The 10,298-nt window shown below is 35.3% G+C and overlaps 1 protein-coding gene across 1 annotated transcript; it reads left to right on the forward strand.

The window, feature by feature from the left end:
• The first annotated feature begins 567 nt into the window (after window positions 1-567).
• On the forward strand, window positions 568-10,096 carry LOC141822134 (dolichyl-diphosphooligosaccharide--protein glycosyltransferase subunit STT3A-like). The gene is made up of 23 exons (XM_074709568.1): window positions 568-758; window positions 908-970; window positions 1,415-1,470; window positions 1,560-1,631; window positions 1,724-1,829; window positions 1,928-1,978; window positions 2,291-2,386; window positions 2,542-2,601; window positions 2,677-2,790; window positions 2,914-3,000; window positions 3,452-3,555; window positions 3,649-3,744; window positions 4,547-4,667; window positions 5,289-5,369; window positions 5,455-5,586; window positions 5,692-5,973; window positions 7,870-8,013; window positions 8,473-8,659; window positions 8,744-8,841; window positions 9,246-9,325; window positions 9,406-9,493; window positions 9,684-9,770; window positions 9,847-10,096. Exons 1-23 carry the CDS (start codon window positions 639-641, stop codon window positions 9,907-9,909), a joined length of 2,388 nt encoding a protein of 795 aa, XP_074565669.1. The 5' UTR covers window positions 568-638; the 3' UTR covers window positions 9,910-10,096.
• Window positions 10,097-10,298: the final 202 nt, after the last annotated feature.

A 10,298-nucleotide genomic window follows, 5' to 3' on the forward strand; every position in this document is an offset into this window, starting at 1 on the left:
ATATATAAGATAAATAAGTTTGGACATTATTAATTTTCAGGAATAAAAATAATAGATAATTTAGAAATTAATTTATTTTTAGAATTATCAAAATTTCAACTATAATTGTGCTTCTTTATTTTTACAAAAAAGAAAAAACAAATAAGAAAAGAAGCCCACGGCCAGCTCTCTCACTTTTCAGAATGAGCATCGACAGAATGATGTCTTAGTCGCATCTCCTCGCTCCGTCAAGAAAACGGACGGATACGATCACGAGGGGTCCTGAATGAACGGTCAAGATCATCCACGTCCTCGGCAAGATGCGCGTTCTGTTCTTATTTAAAACTCTGAACGGTATCTATCTGCCAGTCGACAGAAATCCTGCACAAGCTCTCCACTAATTTAGACCTGTACAATGCCCCCAAACTCTCAATCTCAACCGTATGAACAAATCCGTGATGATCGTACGTGGTGAACGCCTTTTATGAAACTTGGACTGAATTGAATCCGACGGCAATAACAACTGCGGAGGTATATAACGAGATTTCGGGCCGGGATCCCTTCGATGAATTAAATCCGAAACTCTGAAATAGTCTTCGTTGGGTCTGCAGTCTTCTCCTGCCTCCCATCGTCTGCTCCCGTGCTTGACCCAGCCGTCAATGGCGGATCCCTCCGAAGCAAAAGGGGAAGGATCCCTGCGGAAGGCCTTTGGGGGTGTTCTCGGAGTATTCATTCTCCTCCTGATTGGAACCCTAGCCTTCTCGATCCGCCTCTTCTCGGTAAGTCTTACTTCTCATTGATCGATGACCTCCAATCTAGATCTGAAGTGAGGACGCAATACTGGAGTGGAGACATGCAGTTGATTTTGAGCTAATAGTGGGTGATGATTCAGTGTTGCATTTGTTTGTTGTTTAAATTCATATTCTAGGTCATCAAGTATGAGAGTGTGATTCACGAGTTCGATCCGTATTTCAATTACAGAGTCACTCAGGTTTGATTCTTTTCACTTTCTTTTTTTTTTTTTCACTTATATATCTCTTCTTGCTCCTAGTATTTTGTTTAAAACGAGATGATGATTGATAGGACTCCTCTTAAATTTTTTAGTGTCACAGTTCTAAATAAGACTACTTATAAGATTAAAATTATCCAGTTACAGTTCTACTATTGGCCTATTTTAAGGTTGAATTTTATGACTATTAGAATTGATTTATACTTCCCCCATACACTTTCTGAAATCTTGCTCATTACATTTTATGAAAAAAGATACACTGTCATGCCCAGGCACTTGACAACAAGATATCATTGGCCATTATATCTGCAAACTGGGACGTGTTGGAGTTCATACACTCAGCATACCACCTTTTCTAGTCAATTGTCTAAAATTATGTCTCTCAGAATATGCATCTTATACTGTCTTCATATGAACCATTTTCAGTTTCTCACAAAGAATGGAATTTACGACTTTTGGAATTGGTTTGATGATCGAACCTGGTACTATCTCAGAGAACATGTTGACTTATTGCAGGAAATCCAAGCTTGATATTTGTTTTTGAACTCATGTTGTTAGTGCTCCTTGACAGGTATCCCCTTGGTCGTGTAATTGGTGGAACTGTTTACCCTGGTTTAACACTAACAGCTGGTTCCATATGGTGGTATGTTTGTTGGATATTGTTAATCATGAAAAGTTATAATTCATTGGAATGCTATTTAAGTAATCGGTGCATTTCTTGTTTCACGATTTCAGGCTGCTGAATAACTTGAACATTCCTCTATCAGTGGAGACTGTCTGTGTATTCACAGCTCCTATTTTCTCAGCTAATGCAGCATGGGCTACATATTTTCTCACAAAGGCACCCTCTCATCTATTTGTTGTTCTTACTTTTCATAATGATATTTGTAAAGATTTTGATAGTTACTTGTTTTCCTATTATTCTGACGAGAATTGCAGGAAGTCAAGGGAACTGGAGCTGGTTTGACTGCAGCAGCCCTATTGGCAATGGTAATCATGTTCTTATTGTGCTCATGTCGATTAGTTGTAACCAACCATATTTTGTGAAAAGAATGCACAAGTTTAACCATGTCTTCTTATAGCTTTTTTAAAATAAATATGATTATGTTTTATGTAATAATACTGGAATTCTTGGTCTCCTAGGTAGCATTTTAGTAATATCATTTGCATATAAGCTAGAAAATATTGAATTTTCTTCCTAGTTAGGTTTTAGAAGGGCAATTTCTTGCTTGTGCTGCATTTTCACATTTAGTATAGTCTTTTAATATAGAAAAAGATTATATCTTTCTCCTCTCTGTGCAGGTCCCCTCATATATTTCACGATCTGTGGCTGGAAGCTATGACAATGAAGCTGTTGCAATATTTGCCCTAATTTTCACTTTTTATCTTTATATCAAGGTACAGATCTAGTTGTACTCTATACTGAGATTCATGCTCGTTTTATGCAAAGAGAGAGAGAGAGCTGAATAGCTCAATTAGCCAATTCTGTGCCAAATTTTCTGTATGGGTTTTAACATTTTGTCAACTATTCTGATATCAAGAAGTTTATGCAGACACTGAATACTGGATCCCTCTTTTATGCCACCCTGAATGCTCTATCGTACTTCTACATGGTAAAACACACTCATACATTTATTCATTGACTCACCTTCTAAGTAGAGTATATAATAGTTTGATGTGTTTTAAAGGTGTGCTCTTGGGGAGGCTATACGTTCATTATTAACCTTATTCCAATGCACGTCCTTCTCTGCATTGTAACTGGCCGTTACTCTTCACGTTTGTACATTGCTTATGCTCCTCTTGTAAGTTTTTGCACTTAACATGAAACTGTTTGCTTAGCTGTCATCTAATTCTAATACATCAATTGTTTTTTTTTTTAAGAAAGAGGTGCTATTTTTGTAATACAAAACTACTATACTTTGCAGGTTGTTCTAGGAACACTATTAGCTTCCTTGGTGCCTGTGGTTGGTTTCAATGCGGTGATGACATCTGAGCATTTTGCTTCATTTTTGGTTTGTAGCTCAGTGCCAGATCTACTTTACATAAACCTCTCATGTTGTTCTCTTTTTATATGCTTTATGGAAATTCCAGCATGTTAGTAGCAAAACTTTGTTAGTTCATTCATCGTACATGATACATGGCTGATGTTAACTTCATTAAAAATTGCACTATTAGTATTAATAGTTACGGTCAGACCTTCTACCACTTTACTGTTTACATGACATATCTATAGTCTTATTAGGTCAAATGCCAAGAGGTGTATATTTCATTTTGAACCATGGATATTTTTATACATTTTAAATTCTAATACTTCCAAGATGAATTTTGTTAGAATCCAATATGATACATTTTGTGGTACTATGATAGAAGAGATTATATTACCCCTGTATTTATAAGCAACATTAAATATGTAGTTTCTAAAATCCAATATGTGTTTATGTTGATTTGGTCTCTAATCTGCAGGTTTTCATCATCCTTCATGTCGTTGCTTTAGTTTATTACATCAAGGGAATATTATCTCCTAAGATGTTTAAAGTGGCTATGACACTTGTTGTTACAATTGGCATGTAAGCTTTCATTATTCTTATGGCCGTTTATAATTTTTGTTTTATAAATGTGTTATCATGTAACTATTTCTTCTATGTTTCTTCCCCCTTCAGTGCTGTTTGCTTTGCAGTTTTAGCTATCCTCATAGCATTGGTTGCCTCTAGCCCAACAAAAGGTTGGAGTGGACGTAGCTTGAGTCTTCTTGATCCGTAAGCTTCTGAGTTAATGATAACATTAGTGACATTTCAATTAGTACCGACATTTGGTGAATTTGTAAATAGTTGGAACTCATTGCTTGCTAGTTGTTTTTAATGTAATTGTTAAGATTATTTTTACAAGGAAATTTACTGAGAATGCATTACTAATCTTTCAGTTATATTCATCATCATACATTTGTATAAAATATGTAAAAAATATTTGCCATCTGTGATTTAGTTCTGAAAGTATGAGTCATAATAAAAGTTAGCAATGGACAGTGGCTTTCTTGGCCTAACTCATGAGAAATTTGATGGAGGAACAACCCTCAAGTTAGGTCCATTTAGCTTAAATTGGCTGGTGGTCAACATGCTGTACCAATATTTTCTGATAATCAACAAAACTTACATGTTATATTACATGCCACATGTTATGTCAATCATGTGCGTTACTGAGCAATGAATAATATTCACAATCTGTCTGTTGGTTCACTACATACTAATATTAAAAAATTCCACATCAAGCAAAATAATCATAGGAATTTAAGCAAAAAGCTGTCTCTAGGATTAGGTAAGAAACAACTTGAACTTCTAGATATTAACAACCTTCAAACTAACAGTAAAACACTTTGAACTGGATGTGCTGCACATCATAGACATATAGAATCACAACCTGCATACGAAGAACAGTAAAATTAATCAAATAAGCATGAATTCAAGAACGGACGCTAAGAATTTATTATGGTTATCAAATATTGTACAATCTAAATTCAGAGACTGCAAAAATCTATCTTAATCCTCCTTTCCTCGCGAACAGAACTTATGCAAGCAAGTACATACCGATCATTGCCAGTGTTAGTGAACATCAGCCACCAACATGGCCTTCTTATTTCATGGACATCAATGTGTTGGCTTTCTTGGTTCCAGCTGGCATTGTTGTAAGTTTTTTTTCCTCTATAAATTGGTTTTTTTTAGTTTCAACTTATGTATCATGATTGTATTGTTTTGAAATGTGTGCTCGTTCATTTTATTTCATTAAAGTTTTTTCATTTTACGTTTTGGCGTTGTCAAACTGGAAAAATATTTTGTACTGCATATAATCCATGTTCTTCATTCTATTTCTTCCATTACATGAGTTGTATACTTGAAATTCTCTGTTTGAAGCTTTTAAATTACAACAGTTATATACAGAAATTTCATTTGTTCAATTGATTCATGTGATAAGATCCTGCTATATCAGTCAGTTGCCACTTACTATATCTTAGAGCAATCAGACCAATCAAGTTAATGAACCATCCCGAATTTACTGCCCTCATTTTTATGGGCAAGGTAGAGCCTACTAATTTTATCTAGCTAACAATTGCAAATATAATTAATCTAATTATATATTTTTTACTCTCAGTAATTTCTACTTTGTTTTACTTGTGTAACTTGTATTTATTTTTCTAGACACTTTATCTCTTAGCATAAAGATCAGGATCTTTCTAAAAAAATTATGCATTCTCGTAACAGTCTATTAATTTTGCTGAAACATCATATTTTTTTTCAATGTGTTCCAGGCATGCTTTTTACCTCTCTCTGATGCTAGCTCATTTGTGATTTTGTATATAGCAACCTCCGTATATTTTTCTGGAGTTATGGTAAGTGGCACAATTTCTCCTAGTCAATGTTACTTGTTATTTGTAGAACTGCCACCTTTCTCATTGCCTTCAATGATTTCATCAGGTACGTCTTATGCTCGTTTTGGCTCCTGCTGCATGCATTATGTCTGGCATTGCTCTCTCAGAAGCCTTTGATGCCTTCACACGTTCTATCAAATTTCAACTTCCTAAATTATTTGAAGCTTCACCTTCTGATGTATGTCGATGAATTTATCACTTGTTCTTATTTCTCAAAAATTGGAAGTATGATTTTTTGTCAGATGCCCTTTTTTGATATCTGTAATTATGATATGAATTCAAGGCAGGGGATACTAACCGTGGCACTCAAGATGAACCAACAAAGGTTGATAACAGCAGTCCAACAGAAAAAACTGAAACTACTGCAAAGGAAAGACCATCAGAGAAGCATAGGAAGAAAGATAAAAAAAATTTGGAGAAAGGAAAAGAAATTAAGGAGAAAGGAAAAGAAAACGCAGATAAGGTGTCTAATAAACCTATAAATGCTAAGAAACTTCTGGTACTGCCTTTGGAGGCTTCTGCAATTGCCATTCTCCTACTGATCATTCTTGGAGCCTTTTATGTGGTATGCAAATCTCTTGTTCTATTTCTAGTATAATGATTAACATTTAAGCTAACAATAAACAAATTATTCCTTATCTTAACCTTCCTGAACTCCTTGTTATATGAAAATGATGTGCTATCACTCAAGGATTTAATTTTTACATCTGAAGTTATGGATAACTGTTATTTCCTGACATGTTCAAAGTTTTACTGTCACGACATGAGATATGCCTCCATGTACAAGGAAGTGCCTCTCCTGGTGACAAGTTGCTAGAAGACCACAATCATATGCATGACAAAAAGGAATAACACAAGATAGTGATCAATGTATGACTAAATAGATAAATATACATCTTATCCATTTGTCAAAGTAACATCACAAGGTTCAAGTATAGGCAAGAATGTCTCGTATAAAGAAAGAAAAGTACTATAAGAAAAATATCATTTCTACATATGAAATTAAATCAAGATGCGTGAAAGTAAAATGATAAGAAGAAATGAAAGAAATCAATTTTGAGCATGTTTGAGTATCTCTACGCATCTCTAACTCTAGCTGAAACTGACTAGGATCCTAAATACCCGTTCTACAAAATTAGAGGCCATGGAAACATAAAACTGAGTATAAAATTGGCTTATTTAAGATTTTGTGTTAAAAGGTGTTGTGATTTACATTTAAGCATTGAAGTTTCACTGAAGCAAATTATCATTCAGTCTTTATATTACTTATTCTAACTACACATATATTATCTGCGTTATCACATTTGAACATTTGCTTTAACATAAAACAACTGAGACAATTAGGATTAAAAAAATTCAGTTCACAAGGGCATCCAAGAACAATGAATGTACCCATCAGTCTTGAACCAACATTAACAATCAAAATAATCAAAAAAATATCTAAAAGCAAATGGAACTCTTACCCCACAACTCCCTTAACCAAGGAAGCAATAAAAGGGGGTTAGACAATGGGAAGCCTCATATCAAAACCAATTTAGACAGACTATTGGAATTAGGTATGGAATAGAGAGCCATTCAGCAATACAAGCAAGGGAAGAGAACCAACTCGTTCTTACCACAAAGATATTTGAACACGGATGGAGATGGAGATTGTTCCAAATTGGGAGCAATGAAACAATAATCAACCTAGGGAAGGAGGACAATTCAAAATCTAGCAGAAATAAGGAATTACAACAGGAAGGACCTAAGGTTTACTCGCCTGATACTATCAGAACTGGTTGGAAAAATAAAAATCAGATCTGCTCACTAGATCTGGAATGGAAGAAAAAGTGGAGCCCTATCCGCAGGCATTGCTTCAAGGTCTTTGACTGCTTGCCAGTGTCCGCACGAAGGGTGGCCATTGGGAGAGGGAATGGTACGAAAGAGTGAGAGAGACCAAAAAGAGACAAGATCTTGGGAGAGGAGAGAGCTCCTAGGACCGCTGGAGGGGAAAAGTGGCACCATCGTTCGCTGTTGGTTGATGGGTGGTTGGTGTTCAGATCCAAAGCGCAAAAGGGGCAGCACAAGCATGAAACAAGGGATCAAGGGAGGGAAAGAGAGAGAGAATCTAGGATTACCGGAGGGTCACCACATTCCAGCAGATTGAAGGACCACATCTGGCTCACGATCTAGGCACAAAGCAAGATGTGAGAGATGAGAGATGAGAGAGAGAGAGAGGTGTTTGGGTGTGGGGATTACTGTGACGAGGATGAAACATAAATAAATCCTAAGGAACTCAAAACTCCTGGCAAAACACGAGGATCCAACCCAATTATAAACCTTGAAGAATGCAGAATGCATAGCCATTGAAGAATGTGTAACATTGTATTTCTTCTATTATATAGTTATAAAATGTTCTCTGTTTCTGGTATTGTCTTATTTGGATATTTCACCTTGACTGAAATTTTGTGTTGGCTATTAGGTTCATTGTGTCTGGGCAGCTGCAGAAGCTTATTCTGCCCCATCGATTGTCCTAACATCTCATTCCCATGATGGCCTGCATGTTTTTGATGATTTTCGTGAAGCATACGCGTGGTTAAAGCATAACACTGATGTAGATGATAAGGTTATTTCTCTCTCCTTTCCTTTCTATTTCGTACATGTATCATGAATGTTCATGCGCTTCTTGCCTAAGTTTGTCATCTTGCAAAAAGGAAATTGGTTATGCTTTTAGATTGAAATTGAATTATATATATATTTTTATAATTGTAGATAAATCATTTTATATGAGAGCAGTAGTCAAATGTGCAAACTTAGCATTATTGTCTGGTTATTTAAAGTTGCTTGTAAGAAAGCAACTTCCACTTTGTAGTGCATGCTCATTGTGTGTTCTTGAGGTTCCATATATGAACATGTACATACTAGCAATTTGATGTGGAGTGGATCTAGACAATTGATGTCAAACAACTGTGACTGTCATTGTTGACAATATACCTGGAATAATACTCATTGTATCCTCTATGTATTTGTTTTTAAAATCACACATTCCGCAAGTTCCAAAGTAAGTTTCTTAATTATTTTACAGGTTGCATCTTGGTGGGACTATGGTTATCAAACAACTGCAATGGCAAACCGCACTGTCATTGTCGACAATAATACCTGGAATAACACTCACATTGCAACAGTTGGTACTGCTATGTCCTCACCAGAGAAGCCAGCTTGGGAGATCTTCAATTCCCTGGATGTCAAATATGTTCTTGTTGTTTTTGGAGGTTTGTGTACTGAAATGAGATCTAAATAAATTCAAATTTGCATCTTTGTATCTTTAATTTCTAGTTTTTTATTTCTATGAGCAGGTCTTGTGGGCTACCCAAGTGATGACATCAACAAATTCTTGTGGATGGTTCGAATTGGAGGCGGTGTGTTTCCACATATCAGGGAGCCTGATTATCTTGTGAGTGTCCAAGATCCATCTTGTATTGCTGCAAATAATACATTGCTTATTGTTATCTTCACATTGTTTTGAAAAGATTGACAGATTGTCAATACCTTAGCATAGTATGACATGAATAAAATACAGTACTGCATTGCAACCCTGTTATACCAAATGAAACATATTGTTAAATTTGCATAAAATTTATCAATATCACTAAATAATGAGTATTAACTCTAATTCCTTACTGGTATTCAAACTGTGGTGCTGGTACATCATATAAGATGTCAATCCATTGAACTCCAACAACTCTCTATGCTATGTCTGCTCATACAGTTATAGCTGGGTTTAGGAATACATCAATCAGTGTTCTCTTGAATCATGCTAAAGAGATTCTGTAAGTGCTTATTTTCCTGTCAATATAGAGGGATGGTCAGTATCGTATCGATGCGCATGCTACTCCAACAATGCTCAATTGCCTAATGTACAAGTTGTCATACTACAGGTTTGTGAATTTTTCCTATTCTAGTGACCTGATACAATGTTATAATTAGAGTACATTTTCATTCTACCTTTTTATTTTAGGTTTGTGGAAACAGATGGTAAAGGTTTTGATAGAGTCAGGGGGACAGAGATAGGGAAGAAACATTTCAGACTAACGCATTTTGAAGAGGTAACTTTTTTCTCTCTAGTTCTCTGTGCTAAGTAATGATTCAGTGTGATTGTTATTTTTTTTACCATTTTCTTTTTCATTGATTGTTCTAGTTTTGCGGAGTACAGGACTACTTTGTTGAGCTTAATAAAAAAAATTAAGAATTTCTAATGGCATAGAACTTAATTAGTTTTTTACCTTTTTGATCCAGGTGTTTACTACACATCATTGGATGGTTCGAATATATAAATTGAAATCACCAAAGAATAGGATACGTGGAAAATCGAAGAAAAAAACAGTATGTCAAATTGCACTCGTATACTTTTAATTTTGAGTGAATCACTTCGCATTTATTTGTTATTTTATTTTTGCAGAATCCTAAAACAAGTTCCAAGATCAATTCGAACAAGAATGTTAAGAAGAATCCTTGGCAGTGAACTACAATAACAGTTAGCCATTGCAAATGCATGTCAGAACATTTTACGAGGTTGACGTTCTTTTTGTTCTTATATTACGAGAACCATGCAATTTTTGACGGGAGAGATTGTTTATATCTAATCAATTTTCATGTCGTGTTAATTTACCATGTACAATTTATTGGATCCACATTGTGTTGGAAATGCATTTATAAATTTCTCGTCATATCAGCAATTTGCATTCTTGATCCTTGGCTCCTCAAAATTTTCCATAGAAATCTTGCATTCTTCATCCTTGGCTCCTTAAGATTTTCCATGGAAATCTCAGAGTGCCCTTGATATATATGCCAAAAGGGACGTCGATTAATCGTGTAACTAATATGGTAGAGGTCCCTCGAGGAACAATTTCG

The sequence above is a fragment of the Curcuma longa genome, chromosome 1, assembly GCF_044706935.1.
Source record: "Curcuma longa cultivar G26 ecotype Majalengka, Jawa Barat chromosome 1, ITB_CL_G26_1.1, whole genome shotgun sequence".
Taxonomy (NCBI): domain Eukaryota; kingdom Viridiplantae; phylum Streptophyta; class Magnoliopsida; order Zingiberales; family Zingiberaceae; genus Curcuma; species Curcuma longa.